Raw genomic sequence first — 15,655 nt, 5'->3', positions numbered from 1 at the left:
CCAAATAAATTTGATTTCTCTAGTTATGGGAGGTATGTTGGTGGTAGTTTGATAGGGATTTCATTAAATATGAGTGGCAATTTTGGGAGTATGGCCATCTTCATGGTGTTGTATCTTCCTGTACAGGAACAGGAAATATCTTTTCATTTTCTGAGATCTTCTGTGATCTTTTTTTCAGAATACTGTAATTTTCATGAAATAAATCTTTGACTTATTTAGATTGATTCCAAGGTATTTCTTTTTCTACAGTGCTATTATAAAATGTATTGTTTCTCTAATTTCCCTTTCAGTGTGCTTATTATTTGTATAGAGGGATGCTATTGACTTTTGGGTTTTGACTTTACCCTACAAGTATTGTCATATCCTGCTATGCTACTGAATTAATTCTAGTAGCTTCTTGGTGGAGTTTTTGGGTCTTCAGGTAGAATATCAAGTTGTCTGCAAATAGTGATAGTTTAACTTTTTCTTTACCTATTCTTATTTTTATTTCTCTCTCTTGTGTAATGGATCTAGCTAATGATTGAAGAACTATATTGAATGGGAGTGGTGATAGAGGACATCCTTGTCTGGTACTAGATGTAAGAGTAAAAGATTTCAGTTTTTCCCTATTTACAGTTATTTTAGTTGTTGGTTGGTCATAGATGGCTTTTATCAGTTTGAAGTAGAGGCCATCTATTCCAATTTTTCTTAGGACTTTGAACATGAATGAGTGTTGGACTTTGTCAAAAGCCTTTTTTGCATCGAATGAGATGATCATGTGGTTTTTGGATTCAGCTATATTGATACAGTGTATTACATTTATAAATTTGCATATATTGGACCATCCTTGCATCCCTGGGATGAATGCTACTTGGTCATGGTGTATAATCTTCTTGATGATTTGCTGTATTCTATTTGCTAGGATTTTATTGAGGATTTTGCATCTATGTTCCTGAGGGAGATTGGCCTGTAGTTCTCTCTTTTAGTTGTGTCTTCCCCTGGTTTTGCTATCAGTATAATACTTCCTCCAAGAATGATTTTGGGATGATTGCTTCCTTTTCAATTTCATTGAACAGTTTGAGGAGTATAGGGATTATATCTGCTGTAAATTTCTTGTAGAATTCAGCTGTGAATCTATCAGGTCCTGGACTTTTGTTTGTCAGTAGGTTTTTATTACATTTTGTATTTCATTGGCTGTTATTGGGCTATTGAGAGTTGTTATATCTTCTTGATTCAGTTTTCATAATTTGTACCTTTCTAGGAATCTGTCCATTTCTTCTGTATCTTCAATTGTGTGAGAGTAAAGATTCTCAAAGTACTTATTGATGATGATCTGAATTCCTACTGGGTCTGTGGTAATTACACCCTTTTCATTCCTTATTGCTTGTTTTTGAATGTTTTCTTTCCTCTTTTTGATGAGGTTAGCTAAGGGCTTATCAATTTTATTTAATCTTTCAAAGAACCAGCTTTTTGATTTGTTAATTCTTTTAACTGTTTTCTTTTTCTTGATTGAATTAATTTTTTCTCTGATCTTTATGATTTCTTCCCATCTTTGGGCTTTGTGTTTGGTTTGCTCTTCCTTTGCTATATATGGGAGGTGTAGCATTAGGGTATTTATGTGTTGCTGTCCTGTTCCCTAAAGTGTGTGTTCACAGCTATAAATTTCTCTCTTAGAACTGTTTTCATCGCATCCCATAAATTCTGATAAATTTTGCTTGAATTTTCATTGAATTGTAGATATTGTTCCATTTCTAGTTTAATTTCATTGGTAACCCATTGATTGTTTAATAGGGCATTGTTTAGATTTCCATGTGTTTATGGGGTTTTTCTGGTTTCTTTCATCATTTATTTCCAGTTTCATTGCACTGTGGTCAGTTAATATACATGAGGTAATTTCTGTTGTTTTACATATACTTAAGCATTACCTATGGACTAGTATGTGGTCTATTTTAGAAAATGACCCATGTGCAGGTGAAAAACATGTGTATGCAGCTGTGGTTGGGTGCAATACTCTGTATATGTCCACCAAGTCTATTTGTTCCAAGTTCTGGTTCAGTTCTGCTAATTCTTTTGAAGTTTTTTTGTCAGCTTAACCTATCTTTTTAGCATAATGGGGTGTTAAGTTCTCCTGTTAAGATTGTGCTATTGGATATTAGATTTTCATGTCCATTAAGATTTGTCTTATTTAGTTGGGTACTCCTGTGTTTGGTGTGCACATATTTATGAGTGTTTCCTTTTCTTCTTGAATTTTCCCCTGACTAGTATATAGTGGCCTTCTTTATTTAGTTTGATCATTCTTGGTTTGCACTTGAGACCATCTGAGAACATGATTACTCCCCCTGTGTTTTTCTGAGCTGCTGGTGCATGTAGTATTGCTTTCCATCCTTTGACCTTCAGGCTCTGAATTTCTTTATGAGTTAAATGTGTTTCTTGTATACAACATGTTTTTGGATTTTGTTTCCTAATCCACTGCACCAATCTGTTTCTTTTAATTGGTAAATTGAGTCCATTTACATTGATGGTTTTAATTGAGAGGTATTGAGTTATGATTGACATGCTATTTATCTGCCTTTGTTTATTCCTTTTTCTCCTGTGTTTAATTGTTTGTCCTATTTAGTGGGTTCCTTCCATTCTCATTCATGGAGCTCTGATTGTTTTGGTCCCTCTCTAGATCATCTATTAGTAGTCTAGGTAGGGTTGGCTTAGTTGTCATGAAATTCTTTAGTTGTTTGTCATGGAAATATTTTACTTCATCATCAAACTTGAAAGAGAGTTTTGCAGGGTATAGTAGTCTGGGCTGGAATTTGTTTTCATAGAGGATTTGAAGTACTCCTTTCCATGCTCTTCTTTCCTTCATGGTTTGTAAAGAGAAGTCTACCGTTATTCTGATGGGTTTTCCTGTATATGTGATGTGTTTCTTTTCTCTAGCCGCTTTCAGTATATTGTTCTTGTGTTGGATTGTGGGATCTTGACTATTATATGTCTTTTTTTTTTTTTTTTTTTAACTGAATAGGGGATTGAACTCTAGCCTTTGTGCTTTCCAGGCAAGCAGTTATTTTATTGAGCCATCTTTTTGGCCCACAGTGTGTTTTTAATTGGGTGATGTTATTTTCAGTTCTGTATGCTTCAGTTCTGTATGCTTCAGTTCGCTGAATTTCACATTGTTTCCCCATATGTGGGAAATTTTCTGCTATTACTTCTGCCTATATTCTTTTTATATCATTTGTATTAACTCCTTTCTTATTGATGCCTATTAGTCTCACCATATTCATCTTTGCATCGTCTTTAAGGTGATGAATTATTTTTCCTGCATCCTAGTTTTTAAGAGATCTTTTCTTACCTTTTTTGCTAGATGCAGTGGAGTCTTTAAGATCTGAAACTGTATCTTCACTTTCACTCAGTTTTGTAAGCTTGTGATTTAGACTTTAAGTTCCTCTATATTTTGTTCACTCTGCTTCACGCAATCTATTTCTTTCCTCTATTGCTCATTGAGGGGTTCCATATTTTTTCTAATCTCTATTTTTTATCAGTGTCTTCTTGAGAAGCAGTTATTAATTCTATCATTGTAGTTATCCTTTCTCTTTTTACTTCAGAGATTGTGATCTGATTTCCTCTATATGTTTCTGCATTCGATTCTTTACTTCAGACACTATTAATTCAGAGACTTCTTCTTTAATTTTTTCTGTTATTTGAGATCTGAGTTCCTTTATACCTTTTTCTAGTTGTTTCTTTGCTTAAGATGCTATTAATTCAGACATTTCAGCTGTGTGATTCCCAATTTCTTCTGTGCTAGTGTGTTCTTCACTTGTTTTGGTGTAGCTCAGGGCCTGAGCTTACATTTTGCTCCTTCACTTTGTCATTTTGTATAGCACTGTCCTTCGACCTTTGGTGTAGACCTTTGGTACCGTTATAACCTTAGCATCTACTGAAATTCGGGTGCATATCTACGAAGTTTGAATTCCTTCTGTTGTGTCTGACTTGAGTCTGGCTGCTGTGCTCAGTTTCTTTCTGCTGCAGCCCTTGGAAATGAACCTGTTGTGCACTTCTGTCAAGGTGTTCTGCTCCTAAATTAGCTGGGTGGTTCTGGCCCCTAGCCTCTCTGCAAGGAATTTAGGTGCAGAGTTTCACCCCAGGCCTGTATGCCAGGTCTGGGTTGGGTCTGAGGGGTCCAGAGAGTGGGACCGAAGGACTCACCCACAAGTGGTTTGGGCTTTGTCCAGAGGGATCCAGCAGGCAAAGGGGAACATGGAAACTCTCCCACACACTCGCTGCGCCTGGGCTTGGGCTGGGTCTCGAGGGGTCCCTGGAGCACGGTGGAATTTCTCACTTACACGCTGGGACTGGGCTGGGTCCAGAGGTGTCCCACAGGCACAAGGGAGCACAGAAGCTCTCCCACACCCTTGCCGGTCCTGGGCTTGGGCTGGGTCTGGAGGAGTCCTGAGAGCATGGTGGAATTTCTCACTTACACGCTGGGTCCGGAGGGGTCCAGCGGGTGCAAGAGAGCACAGAAGCTCTCCTGCAAACTTGCGGGGCCTGGGCTTGGGCAGGGTCTGGAGGGGTCAGAGAGGTGGAAGTTCTCACTCATCTGCTGGTCCTGTGCTGGGTCCCAAGGGCTCAAAGATTTAAATATTAAAACAGAAACTAAATCTTCTAGAGGAAATGTGGGTGCAAATCTTAAAGACTTAGGGGTAGATAGAGAGATGATGAACAAAAACCAAACTGCACAGGAAATACTTCAAAGAATCAATAACAGGAATCTCATCTTTTTGAAAAGTTTCTGCACTTCAAAGGAGATCTCAAAAAGAGTAAAAAAAAAAACAAAACAACAAACTGGGAAAATAATTATAGCTGACTGTCACTCTGACAAAGCTCTATCTGTCACTCTGTCCATCTACAATACATAAAGAATTACAAAAAAAACAGCCCCCCCAAATTCAAATACCCAGTCCCCAAAAGGGCATCTGAGATAAGTACACACTTTTCAGATGAAGAAATACAAGTGGCAAGTAAATATGTTTAAAAAATGTTCAACATCATTGGTCATTCGAGAAATGTAAATTAAAACAATACTGATATCCTTTCTTATCCCAGAAAGAATGGCTGTTATCAGTAAGTCAGCCAATAACAAATGCTGGAGAGACTGTGGGGTAAAAAGAACCCTTCTCCATTGTTGGTGGGAGTGCAGACTGGTACAGCTGCTATGAAAATCAAAGTTGAGATTCCTTGAAAAGATGAGACTGGAGATCCCATTCAAGCCAGCTTTTCATCTCCTGGGTATTTTTCCACAAGGAGTGAGAACATCATACCACAACAATATATGTGCACCCGTGTTTATAGCAGTGGAGTTTGTCATAGCTAAATCCTGGAAACAACCCAGAAACCCGTCAGCTGAGGAATAGATCTGCTCTATACTTAGTATGTATATGGTCCTAAGTGCAGTCCCCAGCATAGGAAAAAAGAAAAAAAACAGCAAAACCTCATAGAATAATAAAGGCGAGAAACCAATAAATAAGGAAATGTTTGCAAATATAGAGTGATAGTCATGTTATAATCATTATTTAGATAAATTTATGAGGCCTCTATCATTTTGTGGTTCCTAGGGTTATAGGTTTATAGATATCTTTTACTTTTCTTTGAGATTCATTCACTTATGTAGTGAGTACTGAGTCCTTACTATATGTCAAGATAATGAGAAACAACAGTGAATGAGATAATGGAAATTAATTTGGCTAGTACATTTTTTGGTGTTTATAGTATGCCTCTCATTCTCCTTTTGGCTTATAAGAAGAGAAAGATGGTATATCTTTGTTCTTCCTTTCAAAATCTAGAATCTGCTTTAATATGGTATACGTGAGTAGGGGAATAATCTAATGTAATAGAGATACAGTAAAATATTTCATTAAGCACTATTTCTTCCTTGAAAGCATTTCTGCTGAAGCAGAGGCTACATAGAAACTATTTTGTTATATTGTTACAGGACATATGATTTAATCTTTCTGGTTTTGAATTGTTATTTTATAGCACCAACCTACAGGGCCATGGGAACAGCCCTGTGAGCCAGCATTTATTGAGACTGCATTACCTTGTCCTCCATGTCAAGTCCCAATTCCTCTGTAAGTATTAAAATTTTAATATTAAAAAAACTGGACATGATGTGAATTCATCTTAATCACTCTGCTTTGTCTATTTCAGCTAACATTTTTAGGACTGATCTATAAACTAGTTATTGTGTTTAGCTTAGTTCTTTTTCAGCTATCTGCTCTGCTTATAAACCTCTTGTGGATATCTATTTTTGCGTCTTCTCCCTCAGCTGGAGTTTAATGCCCTTAGCTTTCTGTCATGACTTTTGTGAACAGTTATAAAAACACATTAGGGAGGCTCATCATTTGTTTCTTTTCCTGGTGCTTTCTGAGCTGGAGTGGCTAGCTTCCCAAGGACACCTGGAAGCCAGCTTTTATGTGGCACACATGAAGGAGAGTGTTGAAAGGAAATAGTGGAAATGGAAGAAAATAATTTGCTGGATGGGCCAGGGAATGCTGAGAATTGAGCTGTGAGTTGAACCTGTAGGAATACGGAATCCCAGAATGCTTCATGCTTTTAGGCTATGGATTATAGGGAAAGGACACAGAATTCTAGGAAGCAACATAGATGTACAAGGGCCGCTATCTACAAATAAAGTTCCCAGTCTAACAGTGATTGGTATGTCTGATGTACTGAGTATTTTAGGGGTGGGCAGGGTTTTACTTTGTAGCCAGGGCTGGCCTCAAATTTGCAGTAAATCTCTTGCCTCAGCCTCCTGAATGCTGGGATTGTAGGTGTACACCACAGTATTTGGTATGTACTCTTCTTTGAAAGAGAATTTTTTTCTTTATTTCTAAAAGCCAGTCTCATATTTTTCTTTCTATATATTTCTCCCAACTGGCTCATAGTATAAAATCCTTATTACATGTTGTGGGATTCTGTTTTATTTCTGTATTCATACAGGATATTGGTCTGTAGTTTTCTTTACTTATTTGGTACAGGGTCTTGCTGTGCAGTTCTGATTCATAGTGATCCTCCTGTCTCAGCCTCCCCAGTGCTACCAGTTTCAGAGTGTGGAGTTCCAGAAGCCAGCACAGCATGTGGTAACAAGGATTGAACTCCAGTCCTTGTACTTGCCAGGCAGGAGCTCAGACTGCTGAGCTATCTCCCCAGCCCAGTCTGTAGTTTTTTTGTGACACCTTTCTATGGCTGTAGTGTTGGGAAATACTAGTCTGACTGAATGAGTTGGGAAATTCCCTCCATAAGGATTTCTGTGAATTCTTCAAACATTTGATAGAATTCACCAGTGAGGCCATCTGGTACTGATGTTTTCTGTGTGGTAATTTTTTTCTTATTAAATCTTTTATTTATTTAATTGGTACAGGGTTTTGCTTTGCAGCTCAGACTCATAGTGGTCCTCCTGTCTCAGCCTTCTCAGCACTAGGATTACAGATGTGTCCCACCATGCCTAGTTTGAGCAACTGACACGATAGCCTGGGGCAGTTCTGGGGCTGGCCCGGCATGTGGTGCCAGGGATTGAACCAGGGTCCTGTGCTTGCCAGGCAGGTGCTTAGACCGCTGAGCTATCTCTCCAGCTCTGTGTGTGATACATTTTTGATTACTAATAGTTCTGATTTTTCTGGAACATCACATGTGGTAATTGTGATTATATAGTATTCAGGCTGACTTTTATTTAGCAGAATGCACTTTAACTTTCTTCTCTGTCTTTTCATGGTTTGGTAGTTTATTTCTTTTTATCATTGAATAGTATACCACCATGTGAATGCCCTGCAATTTTTTTATCCATTCACCTAAAGAAACTTTGATTTGTTCAAATTTTGACAATCAAGAATAAAGATGCAATAAATATGTGCACATTTTTACATGGATGTAAGTTTTCCATTCATTTAGATAAACACTTGGAATTGCCAGTTCTCATATGATAAGCTTATGTTTAGCTTCTTAAGAAACTGTTGGACTGTACCAAAGTAGTTGTGCCTGTGTATATTTTCATTAGCCATAAATAGAGCTGGTGGTCTACATCCTCATCTGGATGAAATAGTTTCAGTATTTTGGATCATAGTTATTTTTATAGGTGCATAGTGGTATCATTTCTAATTTGCAATTTTCCAATGATATATAATTTTTTGTTTGTTTTTGTAGTACAAGGATCAGACTTGCGACCTAGCGCTTGCCAGGCAGGTGCTTATACTGCTGAGCTAGTTCCCCAGTCCCAGTATATAATGTTGAACATCTATTTATATGTTTATTTGCCATTTCTAGGTCTTTTAATGAGTTAATTTTCTCTGCTTAAATGTTCTGACCCCTTTAAAATTGAAGTGTTTACTTATTATTGAGCTTAAGGGTTCTGAATATATTTTGGATATAAGTCTGTTATCAGATGAATGCTTTCCAATTTCTTCTATTTTGTAACTTGTTTTTGCATTCTCTAAAGTGTTCTTTGTAAGGAGATATGTTTAGTTTAATTTCAACTTACTAGCTTTCTTTTATGGATTATACTTTTGGTAATATATGAAGTCTGTCACTAAACCCAAGGACATCTAGATTATTCTGTGTTTGATAGTTTTGTTTCACTCTTAGGTTTATAGATCTATTTTGAGGTAACTATTACAAAGCCTATCCAGGTTTCTTGCAGGTGAATGTCTGTTTATTCTAGCACCAGCTATTTATTAAAAAGCATCTTTTCTGTAGTTCTTTGCCTTTCCCCTTTTATCTAAGGTCAGTAGACTGTATTTGTGTGAATCTATACCTGGACTGTCATCTTTCTTCCCTTGGTTTATTCTTCTGTTCTTTCACAATACGAAAGTCTCTTAATCACTAAGTATTGTTTTAGCTGTTTGGATCTCGTCAGTCTATGTAGACTAGAATTTACTTGTTATGTACAAGTTAACTTGCTGGGTTTTTAATTGAAATTGTATTGAATCTAAATGAAATTGGGTAGAAATGACACCTTGGCAGTGTTGCGTCTTCCTATCAGTGAACTCCGTTTGTTTAAATTTTGACTCCTTACATAAGCATTGTAGTTTTGCTAATATTGATCTTACATTTATTATATTTAATATTTTTTGTGGGCTAATATAATAGTGTTATGATACTAATTTAAAATTCTAGTTGTTGGGCTGGTAAGATAGCTCAGCAGTCTAAAGCACCTGCTTAGTCAAGCTTAGGCAAAGTACAAGGACCATGGTTTGATCCCCAGCATGCTGTGCTGTGCCAGCTCCACCCTCAGGGTGAACTGAGCTGGCCATGGGGGAAAAATTTCTGATTGCTTATTTGCAGCATACAAGAATTGTCCTGTGTCTATTACCTGGAATTTCACTGCATTATTTAATATTTTTATTTTTTACTCAAAATTAGCAGAGTTAGTATCTTTGCTTTTGATAGTTTTGTGAAGCAATTTTAATGTTTTCATTTTTTCTTCATAGGGAATGTCTTGGGAAGCATGAGGTGAGTATAGCCATAATTTTTAATGTTCATAATCTATACCTGTTCTATAATACAGTTGTTGGAAGTAGTCTAAATATTGTGTTTCAGTGTTACAAAGAGTGAGCATACAAAGGGTTTGTATACTAAGTTTTAAAAATGTACAGTGTTTTTATTTGAGAATTGTCCTCTTTGTGTATTCATTATATGTACTTACATTGGATTTATCTTCTAGGATTATAATGTTTTGATTCTTGGTATGTATGTGTTGGGGAACTTTTTGATAGGTTGCTTTGGTATGGACAAAAAAATTATTATGAAAGCATTTTAGATTTGTGAAATTTGTTCTGAAATGATAGCAGATACGTTTTGAAAGCAGAAGGTTTTGTGACTGTATCTGATACTAATGTCTTTTTTTTTTTTTTTTTAAGGTGAGTCCACTACCATGCCATGCTGTAGGACCCTACTCCTGTAAGAGAGCTTGTGGAAGAATCTTAGATTGTCAGAATCATACCTGTTTGAAAGAATGCCACAAAGTAACTGAAGTTGATGGCTACACTAGCAAAAACAAGGTAATAGCCTTAGATTGAGCATAACCATGTAGACCATTTGCTTAAAACATTTTTTCAACAATTAGATACTAAATAATTTTTCGTTTTTTTAAGTATCTGTCTTTTTCTTGCCTTCTGTCTTTCCTTCAATACCCAATAACAGCTTCTTTGTGATACCTCATAAAAATAATATGCCTTTTAATGTGCAACTCTGTACACACTGTATCTGTGTTAATATATAAGATACAGAATATATGTTTCTATATAGTAGCAATGACACTTCTGTTCTTTTCCATATCTCTGAGATTAGTCAAAACATTTGCTTTTGGCTATTTTTTACACCTGACACATGATAGATGATGTTCACAATTTTCATAAATTCTCAGTCATTTGTTGGAAAGTAAATATGACATGCTGTATGTATGGTATATGTATATATAATTCACAAATAATTAAAAAAAATCATTTATTCAATACAGGGTCTCACTACACAGTTGAGACTCGTAGTGATCCTCCTGCTTCAGGCATGTGCCAGCATGCCAGGTTTCAGGGCTGGCACGGTTCACCCGGGTTTCTGAGGCTGGCATGGTATGTAGTACTTGTGATTGAACTTGGGTCCTTGCATTTACCAGGCAGGTGCTTACATCACCAAGCTATCACCCCAGCCTAGAGTTATTTTATAAGCATATGAGATAACAGAACTTCAGAGATCTTTAAAACTCTTGACAGCATTTTATAAGAAACAACTCTAATCAAATTAATAAACTTCATTTTTATAAGAATATTTTTTCCTGGAATTTTGTCTAATAAGGAATCATAATATTAATAAGTATCTTACTGAGGAACAAACCAGGCATTTTAAACTTCATTTTATTATTAATACTAAATTTATAGCTATTTAAATCACTATGAGTTATGCTATTGAAAATTTTAGTTACATTGTTAGTCCTATAACGGATTGTTACAATGTATGACAAATGCGTGGAATGTCATTCTTTTTCTTTTTCTTTTTTCTTTTTTTTTTTTTTTTTTTTTTTGTGATACTGGGAATTGAACTCAGGACCTTGTACCTACCAGGCAGGTGTTTATTCTGTTGAGCTATCTCCCTGGCCTAGAATATCATTCTTATTTATGTGCAAATTATAATTACTTATAATTTCTTCATTAATCAGTGCCTTGATCCTTGGTAAAAAATTAGAATTGTGAAATCAAACTAGCAAGTAATGAAAGGAGCTAAAGGTACTTGAACTAGTTAGGAGATGAATGCTTTATGGCTTTCTTCCTTAGATTTCCAGAAAGTCAAAAAAAAATCAGGAAAACTCATTTTCAAGTCTGACTATTATAAATTGTACCAACATTCCTACCTGGTTTAAAATTTCAGTTTTTCTTCTTAATGAGAACTACACCAGATTTGTTGTATTCTGAATTGAAATAGTCTTTCCTAAAAGGTAGATTATGATATTGGAAGTAATCCAGAAAAAATTATATAACAAGTGTAGATTTAATGGGGCTTTTTTTGTAGCTAGAAAGAACTCATGAATAAATTGTTTTGTAGATAGAATTGAAACTTAATTTTGTCAAGTGACTTGTCTGTGATCATAAAATAAGCCAGCAAGTAATATCTCTTATCTTGTACCTCCTACTTTCATACTTAGATGATTATTGTAGATCTAACCACATAGCCAGGAAGAGCAAATGAAATATGGGTGTGTGATAAATTTGCTTATGTTTGCGTATTTTGTGGTTCATTGCCTGTTCCTTTCCCAGTCTTCCTCTTGAATAAATTGTATTGTAATTTCTACCCTGTTGCACAGGTCATTTTTACTGAGCAGCATAGGAATTATGCTTGATTTCTTATCTCTTCTTCTCCTTCTCCTTCCCTTCCTTTTCTTCCTCCTCCTCCTCCTCCTCCTCCTTCTCCGTCTCCTCCTTCTCCTCCTCCTTCTTCTTCTCTTTCTCCTTTCAGCTTTATGTTCAAAGTGGATCATGAATCTGACCACTTCTCATAACCTTTATTGTTAATATCTTCATCTCAGTTACCATCATCTTCTACGTACATTTCCATAGTATTTTCCAAACTAACCTTCCACTTCTGCTTCTTTTTTCTAAATCAGCTAGATTCATCTATGTAAAAAAAAAAAAAAAAAATCTCCCTGGTTAAAACCCTTTAATAGCTTTCAGACACTGTCAGATTAAAATTGGAAGACAGTTAACTATCACCCAAGAGGCTTGGTAACCATCTGAAACCTAACTGCCTTTCCTAGCTCTCCTCCAACTGCTCATCTCTGAATTTTTACCTCATAACCTTTGTGTTTACTGTTCCTTTTCTCAGGATTTATGCATTCAAGAATTCTACATTCCTGTAGCTTACTCCTTTATATCACTTAGTTTCTATTCAGATCTGAACTTAATCAGACAGGTTTCATTCTTTTTCCTCTCATCCTACTACTTTGTTAATATATTTTACATTTTCCTTATAGTACTTACAAAGACATATATTATGTTCTTTACTTTCCCATGTAAGTTCTGGGGCTCATTAGTATCTGTTCCCAGTGCTTGGAACAATGACTGGCAAAAAAAAAATGCTGAAAAATGTAGAATAGACAAATACACTTTTGAACATAAAGAAAAAAATATTTATAGGAGGCTTTTTTTTTTTTTAATGTACTTGGTATGGGATCTCACTATGCAGCTTGGACTCATACTGACCTCCTGTTTTCAGGCTCCTCAGTGCTGGGATTACAGGTGTGCACTACTACACCTAGTCTCAGTGGCCTGCTCAGTGCCCCCAGGGGCGGGGCCAGCATGGTATGTGCCAGGAATGAAAACCAGGTTCCTGTGCTTGCCTAAGCAGGCACTTAGTGTGCTGAATTATCTCACCAGTGCTTAGGAGGTGTTTTATAGTTTAAAATACCTTTTTTTAAAATTCTAAATGCCGAATAGCATAGACCTTTATTAATATAATGACTGTTACAATTATGGGTGTACTTAGGAATGATAATAAAAATGCTTAATCTTTAAGTCCTATGGATATCCCACTACTATTATGTTGGATTATTTTGCTCAATTCATGCACCTACAATATTTGAATGGCAATGGAATACCCATCTCAGACAAAACTAAACAAAAAAGGGAGCTATAAATGAAGGACCATTTTGTAGTGAAAAAAAAATACCTATCTATATGTACAAATTAGGTTAGATATACAGCTACTTCATTAGTTCAATGAGAAGAAAGGTTTGTACTAATAGTATTTAGACAAGATATTGTGTCTGCATCTTGTACTATGAATAACTACTATGAAGACAATAACTTTCAATGTATTAATTATTGTAACTGTCCTACTAACCTGTTTTGAAACTGTCTCATTGCTATTTCTTTCTCAATAGAATTAGTTTTAAAAAAATTTTAAAAAGTGTCTATGTCTGTAGTTCTCTTATCTCAAGTACATCATGTGAAAATAAAAACAGTACACTATCCTGCAATAAATATCTTTAACATTATTTGGTAACGTGCTGATACTAATTACATTGTCAAATCACTAGAGCAGAGAACTGCCCAGTCACTGAAGTATATTTATTTGTGAATATAATTTGACTTTAGTTTATTAATTTGCATTATTTATGTGTTAACAGTTTTTTTTTTTAGCAGTACTGAGGCTTGAACACAGGTTCTCATGCATGTCAGATAATACCAAGAGCTGCATTCCCCACCCGTCTGTCTGTCTGTCTGTCTGTCTGTCTGTCTGTCTGTCTGCCTGCCTGCCTGCCTGCCTGCCTGCCTGCCTGCCTGCCTGCCTGTCTGTCTCTATGTCTGTCTGTCTCTCTCCTTTCATCTGAAATAATCCTGCAAAGTTGCTCAGACTAGCCCTGAGTTTGTGATCTTCTTTCTTCTGTACTCAGAGTAGCTGGGATTATAGGCATATGTCACTACAGCTAGTGATTTTTTTTTCCCTTTTCTTTTTTTTAGATCACTGGTGATTGTACTTATTGGGTGGAAATGAATCGATAATGTTTGACTTGTTTTTCTGCCACTGAGTTTTTTTACACAGTAATTGATGTTTTTTTAATGATACTTCATCTAGTTAAATTTAAAAATGAGGCAGTTTGACAAAGTGTCTAGGCACAAAATCTGTATGAATAATGGTCATATTGGTAGTCTTAACATTCTTCATCTTGACTACTTTTAAATGAATGAGAGCATGTAACATTTAATTAACTGTTTGTAAAGGCTGCACAAGTACATCATTTTAATGGGATATGTAATTTATAACTTTAATATGTAGAAATGTTAGGCTTGTGTGCTGAGACTATTTATTACATCCAACTTTTCAGGCTGGCCCAGAATGCCTTCATTGTGAAGAAGGGTGCTCGAAGTCACGGCCATTGGGTTGTCCTCATCCATGTGTTTTACCATGTCACCCTGGGGACTGCCCTCCTTGTGTTCAGATGCTTAGGATAAAATGTCACTGCAAGATCACAAGTCTGTATGTGGAATGTAGGTAAGTGGATTGATAAAACATTGTTTTACTGAGGTATTTGCATGTGTCTTCTTATGATTCAAAATACTTTATGGTATTTTTGAAGAAATGTTGTTTAGTTGTGTTCTGTAAACTATGGGCCTGTATTTTTTTCTGTAAAGAAGTGGAATGAAGAAATGTGGATACTCCATCTTCTAAATACTTCACTGTCATTTCAACCAGGGAAATTCCTTTTTTTTTTCTTCTAATTTTAAAGAGAGAAAAAACAAAATTTCAAAACAAGACAATAGAATAACAATGGTTAGTGTATTGCATGTTGTTACCTTTACAGTTAGTTACTCAGAGTACAATATATAGGCATTCTAGACTCATGCCTTGTAAATTCGAAGATCTAATGTTTTCAGTTATTTATAGAAAGCCAGCCTTAGTGGAGATGGAGAAACGGGTCAGGGAGATGGGGAGGAGGGAGAGTAGGAAATGAGTGTAAAGGGATAAAAAGACTCAAGATTTGCTGTAACCATATACTAGTCTCCCAAAGTAAATGTAACTATAATGTATTGCAAATGTACACTAATAAAAAACTAAAGGTTTGAATTGTTTTGTTGAAATTTTAAAAATAAATTGCTGTAGCTTTTAGTTTTAGAAGTTCTTTTTTTTTTTTTCAAAATCAAGAAACTTATATTCACATAATTAGAATTCTCAAAGTAGAAAGGGGTAGGCAATAAATATTTAAAGATTTAATATTTCTGAGTTTAGTTGAACTTATAACACCACATTTCCAAGAAAAATAAACCTTTTGCACAAGAAATTTGAATAAAATCATACCAAGATACACAAAAATGAAATTGTCCAAAACGTATTGTAAAAAAAATCATTAAAGCATATACATAAAAATATTAGCTATAGGAGAATAAAATTAAATAGCATCTTATTCCACATTAGAAAAGAAAAAGATCAAGTGTGTAAGAAACTAGACTAATTAAAGGACTGAAAGAAAGAAAAAAAAAAAAAAACCTGTCCTCTCTGAATTTTATACTTAGCAAACATACCTTTGAAAACTAAAAGTAAAATATTTTCCAGTTATACAAACTTGAAATATTCTAATACCTCCAGACGTAGCATATAGGAAATAACAAAGAACATAAAATTCAAAAGGCAAGAGACGTTGCAGTATGCTCCT

At 35.5% G+C, this 15,655-nt stretch overlaps 1 protein-coding gene across 2 annotated transcripts in view; it reads left to right on the top strand.

Moving 5' to 3' along the window:
• Nfxl1 (nuclear transcription factor, X-box binding like 1) overlaps positions 1-15,655 on the top strand; it is a 59,594-nt gene that overhangs the window by 31,070 nt on the left and 12,869 nt on the right. For both annotated transcript variants that reach the window (XM_023706003.1, XM_023706002.1), the window contains exons 15-18: positions 6,001-6,092; positions 9,447-9,468; positions 9,876-10,016; positions 14,330-14,496. In XM_023706003.1, the coding sequence (XP_023561771.1) occupies positions 6,001-6,092; positions 9,447-9,468; positions 9,876-10,016; positions 14,330-14,496 (422 nt within the window). The remainder of the gene's footprint in view (positions 1-6,000; positions 6,093-9,446; positions 9,469-9,875; positions 10,017-14,329; positions 14,497-15,655) is intronic.

The sequence above is a fragment of the Octodon degus genome, unplaced genomic scaffold, assembly GCF_000260255.1.
Source record: "Octodon degus isolate 3935 unplaced genomic scaffold, OctDeg1.0 scaffold00235, whole genome shotgun sequence".
NCBI lineage: Eukaryota > Metazoa > Chordata > Mammalia > Rodentia > Octodontidae > Octodon > Octodon degus.
The sequence above is the reverse complement of the archived record's forward strand: the minus strand, read 5'-3'. Positions and strand labels throughout refer to the sequence as shown.